The following is a 17858-nucleotide window of genomic DNA, read 5'->3' on the forward strand; positions in this document are numbered from 1 at the left end:
TTTGATTGTAACTTTGAGACATGGGGGCTCAGCGATTAGAACTGTCGCCTTACAGCAAGAACGTTGCTGTTTCGAGTCCCGTCTCAATTGGCATTTCTGTGTGGAGTTTGCATGTTCTCCCCGTGTTCGTGTGGGTTTTCTCCAGGTGCTCCGGTTTCCCCCACAGTCCAAAGACTTGTGGTATAGGTGAATTGAATGAACTAAATTGGCAGTAGTGTGTGTGTGGGTGTTTCCCAGTACTGGGTTGCAGCTGGAAGGGCATCCATTGTGGAAAATATATGCTGGATAAGCTGGCGGTTCATTTCGCTGTGCAACTCCTGATGAAAAAAAAGAGACTAAGCCAAAGGCAAATGAATAAATGATTGTGAATCTGATTATAAAATGCAATGTGCACCTTTTGTAAAGCTGCTTTGAAACAAGAATTATTGTAAAAAGCACTATACAAATAAACTTGAATTGGCAGCTGAATACAAAAATCTGACATTTTTAAGGAAATTGACAGTCGTCGACTTCCATATTAAAAAACATACAATGCAAGTCAACGGTTGCCATATATTGTATAATTACAAAATATCAATTAAACTACACATACATACATAATATAACAATAACACACCCAAAAATGAAACTTATATACTATTTACTTGTCCTCATGTCATTCTTTTCTTCAGAACAAAAATGTTGTTAACATTTTTTAAAGTTTCTTTTTATTACCACAGATAAAGAAGGAGAAATCACATACCAGACCATTAAAACAGGAGTTAATGATGACATATTTCAGCGGCCTGCGCCTTTAAATTAAACTCAAGCAAGACTAGTTATGTTCTTATTAACATGGAAATCCTCAAAATCAACCATGACACAGAAGAGGCAGATGATTGAGTGGTTTTATTATGTTCAGACTGGAACAGGTTGAGGTGCAGGTCTGAGTCGATGTGTTAAAACAGCGATGGTAAACCCACAGAGAGCAAACACAGTGAGAGCTCCTGCTGCCCACAATCCAGAATCCAACATCTGCCAAACTACTGGACAGATACGGTTTTAGGTCATTTGAAATGGGTCATTCACTGCATGTGTGTTTTTTTTAAATGATAATAATTCAAAGTACTCTTTCATACCTTGCTCATGTACGACAAGATGGTCAGAAACTGGTAAACTGGATACCAGCATGAGCTCTCCACTCGAAACAACAAACTCCTCCTTAGAAAGCTTTAACTCTTCTGAAATAACTCTTTCTAATGGACAGAAAAAAGAAAGTCCACATATACAGTTTAAGTCAGAATTATTAGCCTCCTGAATTATTAGCCCCCCTGTTTATTTTTTCCCTGTTTTCTGTTTAACGGAGAGAAGATTTTAATCAACATTTCTAATAACTGATTTATTTTACCGGTTTTTTACCAGTTTTGAAACAGAACGCTGAGAGGACACTCAGCCTTGGGTAAGAAAACAGATTATACTTTAAGTGTGTGCGCTCTATTTGATTGTGGATCCGTTTCACAGGTCTGGAGTCAGCTCTAAACAGTCTAGTGGATGTCTGACGTTTATAGCCTAAGATATTGTTCAGAATTGTACGCACGCACCCACGTGGAAATTTTCCTAGTCTATCTGTGTTTTAACCAATCAGGTTAGAACACCTATATGTACGAGGCAGTTAATGACGTTGTGTGTGAGTACAATTGTTATTGATTTGTGATTGTAAGCGGAGAGGCCTAGGAACTGATTGCGAGTATTGAAGCTGGCTTCTGCTGATGAAACTGCAAAATATCGTCAGTAAACTTTATCTTTTTGAATCTCTGACTCCGGCTCTTCTTCATGGGACAGACTGCTCATTCTTTGGGTTCAAACTGTAAATAATCCCTACAACTACCACCACAGATTTTTGGTCATTTTATTTAAATATAGATTCCTGTAAAATGTAATCTACAATTATTTTAGTTACACTTTACAATAAGGTTGTATTAGGTAATATTAATGCATTAACACGAATAAACTAAATTATTAGGAGTATTTGTCTAAGTTAATGGTAATTTCAGGGGCGTAGCAACCGGGGGGGACTGGGGGGGGGGGATACATCCCCCTCACTTTTAGAGACAGACCATTTAGAAACAGGTGATTAATAATTATATCAATGTATGATCTCATACAGCTGTCCCCCCCACTTTTAAAATGTCCGCTACTCCCCTGTTGTTAGTTATCTAATCTGTTATCTGTAATGTTATCTCCCTTAATTAATGTTAACAAGCATGAATTTGATTAATGCATTAGTAAATGATAAACTATGATTAATAAATACTCTACAAGTATTGTTCATTATTAGTTCATGTTAGTAAATGCATAACTAATGAAACCTTATTGTAAAGTCTGAGAATTATTTTTAATATTAATTAATTTTCTATAATAAACACACACAAATATACATGTAATACTGATTATTATTATTATTATTATTATTATTATTATTATTATTATTATTATTATTATTATTATGGAGCACAGTCTCACACTCACTTGTCGTGTGGTCACAGATGGGCTCACATGACTCCGTTTCAGATGGATGGCAAACAGATGTAATGCAGTGAATGAAGATCTGTTCAAGATATACAAAAGCACAATGCATATACAGTTGAAGTCAGAATTATTAGCCCCCCTTTATATTTTTTTTTCTCTTTTTTTAAATATTTCCCAAATAATGTTCAACAGAGCAAGGAAATTTTTACAGTATGTCTGATAATATTTTTTCTTCTGGAGAAAGTCTTCCTTGTTTTCATTTCGGCAGTTTTTAATTTTTAAAAGCCATTTTAATGTCAAAATTATTAGCCCCTTTGAACAATTTTTCCCTCCGATAGTCTACAGAACGAGCCATCGTTATACAGTAACTTGCTCAATAACCCTAACCTGCCTCGTTAACCTAATTAAGCCTTTAAATGTCACTTTAAGCTGTATAGAAGTGTCTTGAAAAATATTTAGTCAAATATTCTGTACTGTCATTATGGCAAAGATAAAATAAATCAGTTATTAGATATGAGTTATTAAAGCTATTATGTTTAGAAACATGTTGAAAAAAAAAATCTCTCCGTTAAACAGAAATTGTGGAAAAAAAATAAACAGGGGGCTAATAATTCAGGGGGGCTATTAATTCTGACTTCAACTGTATACATGTACAAAACATATACAATAAGGGAACTGAATGCTGAGGAGAACACAAGGAGGACGAATCACTTCATACCCGTTCCTGCAGAGATGACTGATCTACAGCCGGGAACACATTCACAATAAAACGCCTGTAATGAGATGGAAACTGCAGCCCTGAAGAGCCCACAGAAAGCATGGTGGTCCGCTGATGGTCATCATTATGTGGACAGCTATAGGGAGAGAGAAAGACAAACTGGCAAACCATAAAGCAGTGATTGATTCATTTAGAATTCTCAGGCAATTAAGAAATTTAGTGAAAGAAGACGACAACCCATTTACCCGTTATCCAGGAGGTCCCACTGTGGCGGGGTCAGAGCTTCAGGATCAGATGTGGTCCAGCAGTGCTCCAGGTGCAGAGTGATACTGGGGTCAGTAGTGTTCAGCATGCGCACCTCCACATACACAGGCTCTCTCAGTGCTTTAGTAACAGGGTAGTCCGTGTCAGAGTAGTATGAAGCGTACATGTCCTCTGAAATGCATTAAAAAGCAGTTACTTAATTAACTGCAGCTCACTGTAATGCCTTTAACACACACCTGGTAGTGAATGAATATCAAAATTAATTGAAAAAACAAAACATAAACAAATGAGATCTCTTTATATGATTTGCATGCTTTAAGATGTGCGTGTCTGTGCTTTGTTGACACTCACACACACACACACACACACACACACACACACACACACACAGCTTATTTTTGTGCCTCTTGTACAAACAATTGACAAAATTTGTTGCCCAGAAATTGTCCCAGGTTTAACAGAACAATTTTAAAATGCATTTATAATAAAATAATTAGTTTCGTCTTTGCCCTGATGACAGTACATGAAATTTTACAAGCTTAAAGGGCAATTTTAAGACTTATCCACCCTGAGAAGAAAAAAAAATTCTTATGTTTAACAAAAACAAACAAAAAAAACAACAAAAAAAAATGATGATTTGGTAAAATGATTGTAACTTGTAAAAATTAACTTTGATAGTATTTGTTTTTTATTTTTTGGAGGTCTACGGTTACTCGTTTCCAGCATTTTACCAAATATCTTCTTTTGTATTTAACAGAACAACAACAAAACAAAAACAAAAAAAGAAACCGGTTAAGTACAAATGAAGGGTGAGTAATAGATGATCATTTAAATTTTGGGGTGAACTATTACTTCATTAGGTTAACACGATAGGATGGGTTACTTATGCAAGTTGTTGGACAACAGCGGTCAAATCAAATCAAAAATCTAAAAGGTGCTAAAAATATTGGCCTTTTTAGTGGATTTTTTTATTTTATTCCTGCTAAAATAAAAAAATAAGACTTTTTCCAGAAAAATAAAAAAAAGTGTAATATAAAATTAATGAACATTTAATGCTCTGTTAAACATCAGTTCAGAAATTTTTGATTTACATTACAGAATTATAACTTCATAGTGATATTCAGGAAGAAATTTCTTGATGCAATGAATAAATTAAATAAATAAATCATATAACATGGGTCCATAAAAAAAAAAAAAATCATCACAGATCAGCTGTCAGTGACATCTTAAAGTCTGTGACTCCAAGTGAACCCGAAGTTGCGGGGACTTATTTCGGTATGCTTATGTACTTCCAATTGAATATTGAGTAGGGGGTGTGGCCTTCTTTTTGCACTTCCCTCATATTAAACTAACGGTAAGAGGGGTGCAGTTAAGAATATAGTGCCTGAAGCTGTCAAAGAGAAAAGACCACTACTGCAAACATGGAAGCTAATTTTTTTTCAGTACATTAATTAAACAGTAAAACAATGAATTGTTCACCTAAAATAACAATGTGCGTTTGTTCTAGAAAAATTCATTTATTCATTTTCCTTCGACTTAGTTCCTTATTTCTCAGGGGTTACCAAAACAGAATGAACCGCCAACTATTCTAGCATGTTTTACACAGCAGATGCCCTTCCAGCCATAACCCAGTACTGGGAAACACCCATACCCACTCGTACACTATGGCCAATTTAGTTCATCCAATTCACCAATACTGCATGTCTTTGAACTGTGGAGGAAACCAGAGCACCCGGAGGAACCCCACTCCATCAAGGGGAGAACATGCAAACTCCAGACAGAAATGCCACCTTTGTAGTCCCAGCCTGGACTCGAAACAGCGACCTTCTTGCTGTGAGGTGACAGTGCTAACCACATAGCCACCGTGCTGCTGTTCTAGCAAAATAAACATTTAAATTTCACACAAACTAAGGTTGTGCTTACCATCAGAGCATCCTTTAGAAGTACACTGTCCATTAGCGAGTCTGAGCTCCACTTGGAGTGAATTCTGCTGAGAGACATGAGGAGCAGGAGGAGGAGGAGGAGAAAGAGTCTTCATCTCCATCACTACAGCTTCAACTGCTGTCCCTGAAAACCTGCACTGGAACTTCAGCCTTCAACACAAACACAGGAGGTAATGCGGCCCCTTTTAAATCAACCCTGACCACAAAAACAGACCACCAAGATGAACGCAAAGTGAACAGGACTCATTATAAAAATTGTTACTACGATTATATATATATATATATATATATATATATATATATATATATAGAAAGAGAGAGAGAGAGAGAGAGAGAGAGAGAGAGAGAGAGAGAGAGAGAGAGAGAGAGAGAGAGAGAGAGAGAGAGAGAGAGAGAGAGAGAGAGAGAGAGAGAGAGAGAGAGAGAGAGAGAGAGAGAGAGAGAGAGAGAGAGAGAGAGAGAGAGAGAGAGAGAGAGAGAGAGAGAGAGAGAGAGAGAGAGAGAGAGAGAGAGAGAGAGAGAGAGAGAAGTGTAATAATTTTTCATGGTTTTCATGTTGTGCTGCTGACTCTAAATGGCAATACAATGTACTGACAATATTAAATGAATATCCTGAGCTGATATGGAGGACATTGGTGAACAAAGTTGTTTTTAAAGGTGTTTTTTTTTGGTGCACAAAACTGTTCTTGGAGCTTCGTATGCCTACAGTTGAACCACTGAAGTCACATGAAATGTTTTGACAATGCTTTTGGTTTCTTTTCTGGAATTTTGAGCGTTGTTATTTATGGAGGATGAGAGAGCTTTAATCAGAGTTTCTTTAACCTAAAATATCTTAGTCTTCCAAAGATGAATGAAGGTCTCAGGAGATTGGAACAACATGAGGGTGAGAAATGGACAACAGAAATGTCGTTGGGTGAACTAACCCTTTAAATTTATTTAATGTGCCGCACATTTGTGTGTTGCATGCATTGGTTGCTTAACCAAATCTAACCAATCACATGGGGTCTTGGTATCTTTATACCCACCTTCTTAGTATATGCTATAGGCTAGAGCAGCCCAAAGGAACCTATGGAGGTCCTCAGAGCCGAACTGAAAATAAAATAATAATGGTGGGGATAGAGACAAGCAAGAAAAAAAACAACGGTTAAAAAATTACAGGTTTCCATTCATTCAATCATTCATTCATTAATTTTCCTTCAGCTTAGTCCCTTTATTCATCAGGGTTTGCCAAAGCAGAATGAATCACCAACTTATCCAGCATATGTTTTCCGCAGCGTATGCTCTTACAGATGCAAACTATCACTGGGAAACATCCATACACACGCTACGGCAAATTTCGCTTACCCAATTCACCTATAGCGCATGTCTTTGGACTGCGAGGGAAACTTGAGCACCTCCAGGAAACCCACACAAACATTCCACACAGAAATGCCAACTGAACCAGCGACCTTCCTGTGAGGCGACAGCACTACCCACTGCACCACCGTGTCACAACAGGTTTTCAGTCACTCAATGTTTTAAGGTCTAAATGCTTGCACCTTGACATTATTTCCTTAAAGCCTGAATTAGATTTAAAGGGACAGTTCACCTTAAAAGAATAATTCTGTCATCATTTATTCATCCTCCGCTTACTCCAAACCTGTTGTACAGCCATTATAGTATTTTTAGTCCTCTACCACACTTAAAAATGTTTTTGCTGCTAGTTCAAACTACTTATTTAAAATGAGTGGAAACAACAATTATTTTTGAGACAACTTAATTGTTTTCGGTTCAATCCACTTAAATTTGTAAAATTGATTAGGGTAAATTAATTGATTTGTGTTGGGACAACAAAGGAATTGTGTGGAACCCAGTATTTTGTTTTAACGCCAATGGCTGTTTTTTTTCCCCTCAACATTCTTTACTTGTCTTGTTTTGATGAAATTCATAAATGTTTTGAACTACTTGAGTTTTAGTACATTAAAAGTTTGGTTGAATGATCCCTTTAATTAGAAACAATTACTTGTTTATTTCAGTATGACCATTGATTAATTATTTTTTCAAAAAGGAACAAAAATGGACAAAAGGGGACCATCAAAGGGACAAAAAAAAATTCTCCAGGGAAATGATAATCGCAAGAAATATAAATCACAATACTCAACAAAATCAAATATTTTCCCAGTATCGTGCAGCCTGAACTCACTCATAAACACGGTCTCTCATAATTGATCCGCGAGGTTCCAGACCCACTTCATACACAGAGGACATCTTGTTCTCATAAATAACAAATCCTCTTTCTTCCTAAAAGAAAAAAAGAGCAAATAACAGACCAGAAAACAGTGATGCAACTAATAAAATAAAATAAATAAATAATAATTAAAAAAAAATGAGTCTCCCACCTTCATCGTGGTTCCGCAGGTGCTCACAGCAAACTGATAGATGGCGAAGCTGGCAGTGCTGCTGACCGGAGCGCAGTGAGCAGGGTCGTCTTCCAGCATGTGGATGGACTCTAAACTGATGCCTGGCATGGTGGCATCTCGAGCAACCACCAATACAAACTGCCCATCCCTTGTGCACTGCAGAGTAACTGAGACAAACAGGAGAAAATGCACTTTGAATGTACAGCAACTAGACTTTGTAGAGAAATTGGAAGTGATCACCAGCAGTTTGTGTCTTCCAGAAACTTGCAATTCTAAAAATGAACTACATTATGTGGTGACATCACAGAGGCACATTATCTTCGGAAAGTCTCGACTAAACTCGATGAGAGTAGAAAAGGCTTAGATGCATATTTTATCCAATAATAGAAGTACTTTCTATTCTATTTTTCTATGCATTTATTTATTTTAGAAGTTACAGTGATAGATTAACGGCAACACACAATCGGTTGCTGATTTATAAAATAAATACTGATTTAATTTTAGATATGTATATTTATCAAAAAATAAGGCATTGATTAAGCCAGTGGAGTTATATCGATTACATTTATAATGGATGGATGTGCTTTCTGGAGCTTTGAAAACTGGGGCACCTTTCACTACCATTATAAATCTGGAAAGAGTCACAATATTAAAAGTAAAACTGATTGTGTTTGCCTGAAATGAAGCATATAGACTTAAGATTGCTTGAAGAAGAATAAAATATATTCTATATATATTATTTTTTTAACTTATCAATATTTAAAAATGGAAACCATGAAAAGTTTGGCATAATAAATGTCTTGACCACCACAAACTGATGATTTATTTTGATTATATGATTTCTGAAAGATCACATCCCACTCAGCACTGATGGTCTGCTGAAAATTAGGCACTGCCGTCACCTAAATAATTAATGTTTTTATGCATTGTATACTATTTTCACAACATTTCTTCACAATACCATTTGTACTTAGTGTAAAAACACTCTAGGGAACATCAGAGAATTATTCTTAAAATATTGGGAGTAAAATAATGAATGCTCATAATTGCAAACAATTTAAGTAATATTGCAGTGTCTATTATTTTTGGACAATTTTATGCAATATATGAGAAAGATAAGACAAATTATGAAAACACTACAAAATGAACATGTTCTCTGAATTTACTATTTATACGCTGGTTGAATTAAAAAATATATATATACATTTTAACTTATTCATCAAACTCTTAAAAAATTTCTTCCAAGTTTCAAATAAAAATGTAAAATAAGCAGATAAATGATAATATTCTCAGTTGGAGCATTTATTTCCAGAAAAATCATAACTGGTCAAATTAATGAAAAGATCAAATGATCAAGAAATCAATACAGTTGTCATTTTCAACAAATTAATACTTCAAATAACTTTTTTGAGCTTTAAAAGGATTAAGAAGAGGGGGAAATTAATGAATAAATAAATGACAACGTGGGAATATGGGAATAAACTGTAGTGAGTGGATAGGAGAATACAAATAATACTTATAAAATAAAAATGAAAAAATAAAAAACAAGAAAGAAAACACAAATAAACAATTAAATTACTTTTAAATATACTTTATCTGCTTATTTTTCAGTGGTCTCTTAATTTGGATCTATGGATTATTATATAATTAACCCTCTTAATTATAAACAAGCTCATGTGGTAAACTTCTATGCAACATATTCAGGTTTTGATGCAAAATAAAAGCATAAATATAATAAAGATGGATCGATTAGTCTTTATTATTAGCCTGCATTCTTAATTATAAACAAACTCATGTGATAAAATAAAAATAAACTACAATGCGACATATTCAAGTTGTGATGAATAATAAAAGCATAAATATTGGATGGAAGGATATATTGATGGATAAATGGGAAAAGGAATAAAAAGCAGGAGTTACAGCTTAATGCTACAGAAGAGTGTGTGTAGGCTATCTTGCAGGAACTCACCTGCTTTCCCATAATAACAGCCCTGATCTCCATAGCAGCAGCTGATGTCTTCACACTCGGCCGGAGAGATGTCCGGCTCTCCGCACTCAATGCGCTCAAACTGCGGCACCACACAGCGCTGAGAGCCGGTGGAGCTCAGAGGGCTCTCCGGTGAAAACATCTCCCGCTGGAGGTTAAACATCTCCTGTTTCTCCCTCCGGGGAAACTCCTTCAGAACCGGCGAGAATGGCAAACCACCACCGGCGTGATACTGAGGCATTTCCCGCGGAAACTGTGGATCATGAGCATTGATCAAATATACACTATTAATAATTAATGCTGCAATCACAAACATTGTTGCGGTGTACTTTAGCTTAGTAACTTACGTGCTTTTTTTTGCTTCTGTGTCACAATTTTAAGCGTTCATAATGAGCCTAATTTTAATTAGCCCCGCCTTCTTTTAAAGAAACTCACGTGGTAAAAGAAAACTAAACTTTTAGAGAAGGTTCTAAATGAATGAATATAAAACTATATCAAATGAATAGGTTGTGGATAAATTTGGAGAAAACTTATAAAAATATTTGATGAAAATGTTCTTTGGTAAGTAATTTTCAACCATCTTGCCAACTTACTAACGTGCAAGTTACACACTATCTTACGCCCCATCTTGCAGTCTACAGACAGATACAGTTTTTTATGCGACATATTCAGGTTGTGATGCAAAGTTAAAAGCATAAAATATAATTAAAGTTGATCTGTAATGTATTTTTATTAATTTAGATTTATTAATTGGTAATTCAAATCGATGAGGTATATAAAAAGCATTAGGATAAATAATTACACTTTAATCTATGTGATAAAATATTTATTTAAGAATAGGGAGGTTTTCTGATGTCTTAACCCTTTTTTAAATAATCAGGAACAACAAATAACTCAAAACAGCCCTCTATCTGCGATTGATTGTTTTAGCCTTGTTTACAGGATGTGTAGTCGAGTACCTATCTAGAGGGGCGCAGGTTTCTGATGGTTATTGTAGACGTGGATCGCCAGCTCGTAGTTCACTGAACTATATACATATGTTCAGGAATAATCTTGGACTTTTCTAAAAAGCAAAAATGCTAGATTTTGCCATTTTTGCAGTGACATTTGTCATCATTCTGATTGGTGCCGTCCTGTATTTATATCCGGTAAAACTCGAGATGCTATGTTTTGCGAACTGTTGTGTAGTTTGTTATGACTGTGTTTTGTATGAAAACTAATGTCTGAACTGGTATTGAAGGTCATACTGCTATATTTTAAAATACATGTATTAACTGTACATTTTCTTTTTGAAATGTCAGTCATCTAGACGAGCCTCTGGTGTACCTGGACTAAACCCAACAGAAGAGAAGTAAATACACTGAGATAGTCTTTTCCTTACAGTCTGTTGTCAGTTAATCCAGTAAATATATATTTTAATTTGTCTAGAGATGGGAATCTTCAAGACATAGTGAACAAAGGAAGTCTCCATGAGTTTCTGGTGGGTCTTCATGACGAGTTTGGGTCTGTGGCATCTTTCTGGTTTGGGGCAAGACCAGTGGTCAGCCTGGGTGCTGTGGACCAACTGCGACAACACATCAACCCTAACTGGACCAGTGAGTAGCTGCAGTGAGAGAGAGAAACGTTTTGAGGAGAAGTGGCTCCGAGTGAATTTATTTGATCATAAAATTGTGTATGATGATTTTAGTTGTTTAATTGATCATATGCACTATTGTTCAAACATTTTTTTGTGTGTGTTCTAGGAAGATTCTTATGCACATCAAGGCTGCATTTACAGTTAAAGTCGGAATTATTAGCCCCCCTGTTTATTTTTTCCCCCAATTTCTGTTTAACGGAGAGATTTTTTTCAACATATTTCTAAACATTATAGTTTTAATAACTCATTTCTAATAACTGATTTATTTTACCTTTGCCATGATGACAGTAAATAATATTTTACTAGATATTTTTCAAGACACTTCTATACAGCTTAAAGTGATGTTTAAATGCTTAACTAGTTTAATTAGGTTAACTAGGCAGGTTAGGGTAATTAGGCAAGTTATTGTATAACGATGGTTTGTTCTGTAGACTATCGAAAAGAAATATAGCTTAAAGGGGCCAATAATATTAACTTTAAAATGGTTTTTAAAAAATTAAAAGCTGCTTTTATTCTAGCCAAAATTTTCTCCAGAAGAAAAAATATTATCAGACATACTGTGAAAAATTCCTTGCTCTGTTAAACATAACTTGGGAATTATTTAAAAAAGAAAAAAAATCCAGAGGGAGCTAATAATTCTGATTTCTGCTGTAAGTGATTAAATATACATTCAAACAATAATTTCAGTTTAAAACAAAGCATTTCTTTTAAAATTTACTTTAAAATGTAATTTTGTGCACTGTCATTACTCAAGTCACATTATTTTTAATCCAATAAATCGATTAGGTCCCAAGTATGCATTTCTTATTATTATCAATGTTAAAAACTGTTTAATATTTTTGGTAAAACCATGGCATACAGCAGGTTTTTAGATGGAAATCATTTGTAACACTGTAAATGTCACTTTTGATTGTTTAAAAAGAATAGTTCACCCAAAAATGAAAATTCTGTTATCATTTATTCACCATTCTCTTGTCCAAAACTTTTTTGAGTTTCTATATCTTTTGAGCAAAAAGGAAAATACTGAAAGCACACTAAGTGCATTTTCTCCCCAAATATGATACTTAAGTGGAGATCTTGCCTTACCTAAGAGAATAAATGAAAGATGTTGCATTTAACTCCTTAAACACATCTCTTATAACCATTTAGTGTGGACATATAATGATCAGAAGCAGCTTTACAGAAAATAATAGATAAAAAAAATGGTTAGAAAAATCACTAACGAAGAAATTTGGAAACATTGCAAATGATGGAAGAAGAATTCAACATGGCTTAATCAAGTTTGGATGCATATTTGTTGCATAAGTAGTTAAAATGCGCAGCTATAAATCTATTACTTCTGTACTAAAAGGAAATAGGTCCATCGACTGCTGTTTATTACAACAAGTTATATGATTAAATATTCAAGTAAAAAAAATTTTTTATTTTTTTTTATTTCCCTTATTTCAGTTCTTATATGTCCTCTACTTGCAAACACGTAAACAAACAATTGTGATCGGTTCATGAGATCGGCCAAATTAGCGAGTACCGATTGAGTCATGAAATGTGATTATCAGCCGATACTGATCTCTGGCCGATCGATCAGAGCATCCCTAAAAATAAATATATACATACATGTTGTTAAAATTATATTTAAGTACTTCCAATGCATATGGTTATGCATGCTTAATCTAACACGGATTTGTATTCTCTTCACAGCGGATTCATTTGAGACTATGCTTAAGTCGTTGCTTGGCTATCAGTCTGGTTCAGGAGTTGGACTGACCGAGTCCATGATGAGAAAAAAAGTGTACGAGGGAGCTATCAATAAAACCCTGGAGAACAACTTCCCTCTGTTGCTTCAGGTCTGTTTATAAATCACTTCTATAGGATTTTGTTGTTAGCAGCATTCTTCTAACCCAAATATATCGGCCTTAAAGTGATAGTTCACTCAAAAAATACTCACTTTTTACTCATTTAAAAGAATAGTTTATTTAAAATGTAAATTCTGTCATTTACTCACCCTCAAGTGGTTCTTTTAAACCTTTAAAAATTCTTTTTTCAGCTGAACCTAAAATTAGATATTTGGAAGAAAGCTGGAAGCCGTTAACCATTGACATGTTTAGTAACAATAACGAACACCATGGAAATCAATGGTTGCAGGTTTTCAGCTTTCTTCAAAATTTCTTCTTTTGTGTTCAACAGAAGAAAGAAACTCATAAAGGTTTGGAACCACAAGAGGGTGAGGAAATGATGACAGAGATTAAATTTTAAATGAACTAAGCTAAAATTTTAAGCTAAATTTTATTATAAACAATACAATATACAGAACATAAAAACCAAGAAACATCTAAAAATATACCAGTCTGGGTCAGGAGTTGGACTGACCGAGTCCATGATGAGAAACAAACTGTATGAGGGAGCTATCAATCAATAAAACCCTGGAAAACAACTTCACTCTGTTGCTTCAGGTTTGTTTATAAATCACTTCTATTGAATTTCATTATTAGCATCAAGCACATTCTTTCCATTGCAGTAGTTTAAGTCAAAGATGTCTATCTTAAAGGGATAGTTCACTCAAAAAAAACCAACTCCTCACATTTTACTCACCCTCAAGTGGTTCCAAACCTTTATGAGTTTCTTTTTTTTAGCTTAACCTAAAATGAGATATTTTGAAGAAAGCTGGAAACTGGTCATAATTGACACCTATATTGGGAAAACAAACACTATAGAAGTCTATAGTTACAGGTTTGTGCCTTTCTTGAAAATTTGTTATTTTGTGTTTAACAGAAAAAAGAAACTTAAGTAAATGTTGACAGAATTGACTTTTTAAATGAACTGTCCTTTTTAAACTAAAGTTATTTCTAAACAATACAATATACAGAACATAAAAACCACGAAACATCTAAAAAAATATATTATGCCTTTTTTAATACTCTGTTTCTTTTTTTAGCAAGTTGAGGAGCTGGTTGACAAGTGGGCCTCCTATCCTAAATCTCAGCACACTCCTCTCTGTGCTCATCTACTTGGATTGGCTATGAAAGCTGTCACTCAGCTGGCCATGGGGAGTCGTTTTCAGGACGACGCTGAGGTCATTCGCTTTCGTAAGAACCATGAAGCGGTGAGCCTTCTTGTCATGCTAACCAAAATGTATTTTAAATTAAATGACTCTTATTATGTCCATTTTCATGATGTAAAAAGAAGCTTTTTTTTGTCTCTGGAGTTTGTCTAAAGTTTCAGCACAAAAGACCTGTCAGATCATTTATTATACTCTGTTGAATGTCATTTTTGGGGTCAGAGGAAATTTGAGCTGTTTCGCCTTTAAATCTAAATGAGCTGGTTCTCCGTGCTACAGAATGATCAGCTTAACAAATACCAAAGTTTAGACTGTACCAGGGAGTTTCCAAATAGTTATTTGCAGTGTTGTGGGTAATGCATTACAAGTAACACGAGTTATGTAATAATAATATTACTTTTCTAAGTAAGCAATTAATAATATTTTAGTTACCTTAAAAAAATGTAATACGAGTTACTTTTTATTTGAAGTAATTCGATTTTTTTATATTTTTTTTATTTGCTGAATTAAAAGTAACGTAATGGAAAAGTAACTTAACACATTAATTACCATAAAATGTAACTAAGTAACGCAACTAGTTACTTTTTTGGGAGAGTAACTCAATATTGTAATGCATTACTTTTAAAAGTAACTTTGCCCAACTTTTATTTAACCTGCTATTTAACTAGCCTTAGTTATTAAACTATGAATGAACCACACACAAATTCAGAACACAAAATTGCATGTAAACTTGGTGCAAATGTGGCAGGATGACCATCATACAAATAAATATATACTATACTGAGATCCATTATAGCTACTGTTCTTAATAAACATCATTTAACATCCACAAAACGGTACTCGTGTTGTTTAATTGAAGTGTCCTCGTTTATAGTTGTGTACCAACACTATGTAGCTGTGATGATTTGTGCAGTTATGAATTACTTGACTTAAAATTCAAAGTGTACCACTTCTTGAGGTACAACAGATAGTGGGAACAGATCTTTTTATTCCATTTTTTTTAAAAATCCTGTCTTGTGGACACGATAATGCACATTAATACCAAGACATGATTAAATGCTACGTCATGGTGCTGTTGCCCTCAGAATCACTTGGTTTTGGATCCTGGTTTAAAGACATACATTTTTTTAAAAGTTGATGTTTACACAAATTTGATGTGTTTATACCACTCTAATATGGCTGTGTACACATTCTTTATACACAGAATAAGATGCTCTCAAAAAATGACGTTTGCTGTTTGTTCAAATCATAAAAAGTAACTAAGTAACGCAACTAGTTACTTTTTTGGGGAGTAACTCAATATTGTAATGCATTACTTTTAAAAGTAACTTTCCCCAACACTGCTTATTTGATGTAGTTGTTTTGGAGTTTATTCAGCCTTTGAATGCAAGTATGAATGAACCACACACAAAATTGCACGTAAACTCGCTGCAAATGTGGCAGGATGCCTGTCATACAAGTAAATACTATACAGAGATCCATTATAGCTACTGTACTTAATAAACATCATTTAACATCCACAAAACATTACTCGTGTTGTTTGATGGAAGCGTTCTTGTTTATAGTTGTGTACTGACACTATGTGGCTGTGATGATTTGAGCGGTTATGAATTACTTGATTTAAAATTCAAAGTGTACCACTTATTTCTTGAAGTACAGCTGGATCACAGATAGTGGGTACAGATCTTTTTATCCCATTTTTTTTTGCAAATCCTGTCTTGTGGACACGATAATGCATATTAATAGCAAGACATGATAAAACGCTACGTCATGGTGCTGTTTCCCTCAAAACCACTTGGTTTTGGATCCTGCTTTAAATTAAAGAAATACTTTTTTTTTTTTAAAGTTGATGTTTTCACATATTTAATGTGTTTATAACACTCTAATATGGCTGTGTACACATTATCCTGTATACACAGAAAAAGTTGATGCATTAAAAAAATGACATGTTCAAACTAAGTATTTAAAATGAGCTGAAGCAACTCAAATATCGAGTTTTTTGTGGAGACAACTTAATTGTTTATTCTTCAATCCACTTAAAATTTAAAAAACGAATACGTTAAATTAATTCCTTAATATTGTCTAAACACAAATCAATTGTGTGGAACCCAGCATTTTCTACAGTGTAGGTTCCCTTTTAACAGTGATCTTATGTAAGTGAATGTACCTATTTCTGGATCTGAACAGATCTGGTCAGAAATCGGAAAAGGTTATCTGGATGGATCCTTAGAGAAGAGCTCCAGCAGAAAGGCCCATTATGAGAGTGGTAAGAAGCCAGCTTTGCAAAGAATTTAATGATTAACGATTCATTATTAACTGATTTGTTTTATTTTCAGCTTTGGCTGAGATGGAGTCAGTGTTGAAGTCTGTGGCAAAGCAGAGGCCTGGACAAGGATCCAGTCAGTCGTCTTTTGTTAACTATTTACTACAGGCTAATCTGACAGAGCGGCAGGTGACTCAATGGTTCACTCTTAATGGTTCATTTAAAATCGAGATACTGACCTATAATGTTTACATACAGTTGAAGTCAGAATTATTAGCACCCCTGTTTATTCTTTTCCCCCAATTTCTGTTTAACGGAGAGAAGATTTTTTTTCAACACATTTCTAAACATAATAGTTTTAATAACTCATCTCTAATAATTGATTTATTTAATCTTTGCCTTGATGACAGTAAATAATATTTTACTAGATATTTTTCAAGACACTTCTATACAGCTTAAAGTGACTTTTAAAGGCTTAACTAGGTTAATTAGGTTAACTAGGAAGGTTATGGTAATTAGGCAAGTTATTGTTTAACGTTTGTTGACTATCGAAAAAAAATATATAGCTTAAAGGGGCTAATAATTTTGACCTTAAAATATGATTTAAAAAATTTTAAACGGCTTTTATTCTAGCTGAAATAAAACAAATAAGACTTTTTCCACAAGAAAAAGTATTATTAGACATACTGTGAAAATTTCCTTGCTCTGTTAAACATCATTTGGGAAATATTTAAAAAAGAAAAGAAAATTCAAAGGGGGGTTTAATAATTCTGACTTGCATAAGTTATTACATAAGTTATACTATTATATAAGTTATTCTATGCATTTATGTCCTCAGGTGATGGAAGATGGTATGGTTTTTACTTTAGCCGGCTGTGTCATCACTGCTAACTGTGAGTTTTAGTTTCTTTCTGTAGATCTAGCTCCATTTTAGTTTTTTTTTTTCTCTTGACTACTTTTTTAATAGATAAATTATCTTTTGTTTTGATTTCTTCATCCATTTAGAAAATCTTTCGCTACCTGTTGCACTTTTCACAGTTTACTTGCTTAGTTCAGTTTGAATATTTATATCTTTTTAATTGTAA

General features: G+C 34.2%; 2 protein-coding genes across 2 annotated transcripts in view; one reads left to right on the forward strand and one right to left on the reverse strand.

Moving 5' to 3' along the window:
* Positions 1 to 813: 813 nt before the first annotated feature.
* zp2l2 (zona pellucida glycoprotein 2, like 2) lies at positions 814 to 10135 on the reverse strand. The gene is made up of 9 exons (XM_056458973.1): positions 9802 to 10135; positions 7812 to 7999; positions 7616 to 7713; positions 5414 to 5583; positions 3472 to 3661; positions 3227 to 3362; positions 2509 to 2587; positions 1119 to 1235; positions 814 to 1025 (listed from the first exon to the last, which is right to left on the reverse strand). The coding sequence occupies exons 1-9, from the start codon at positions 10133 to 10135 to the stop codon at positions 898 to 900; spliced, it is 1440 nt and encodes a 479-aa protein (XP_056314948.1). The 3' UTR covers positions 814 to 897.
* Positions 10136 to 10765: 630 nt separating this feature from the next.
* LOC130230035 (cytochrome P450 20A1) overlaps positions 10766 to 17858 on the forward strand; it is a 14651-nt gene continuing 7558 nt past the window's right edge. The window contains exons 1-8 of the mRNA XM_056458974.1: positions 10766 to 10967; positions 11121 to 11170; positions 11248 to 11414; positions 13154 to 13299; positions 14388 to 14555; positions 16698 to 16776; positions 16847 to 16962; positions 17612 to 17666. Of these exons, the coding sequence (XP_056314949.1) occupies positions 10896 to 10967; positions 11121 to 11170; positions 11248 to 11414; positions 13154 to 13299; positions 14388 to 14555; positions 16698 to 16776; positions 16847 to 16962; positions 17612 to 17666 (853 nt within the window). The 5' untranslated portion in view covers positions 10766 to 10895. The remainder of the gene's footprint in view (positions 10968 to 11120; positions 11171 to 11247; positions 11415 to 13153; positions 13300 to 14387; positions 14556 to 16697; positions 16777 to 16846; positions 16963 to 17611; positions 17667 to 17858) is intronic.

Source organism: Danio aesculapii, chromosome 6 (genome assembly GCF_903798145.1).
Source record: "Danio aesculapii chromosome 6, fDanAes4.1, whole genome shotgun sequence".
Taxonomy (NCBI): domain Eukaryota; kingdom Metazoa; phylum Chordata; class Actinopteri; order Cypriniformes; family Danionidae; genus Danio; species Danio aesculapii.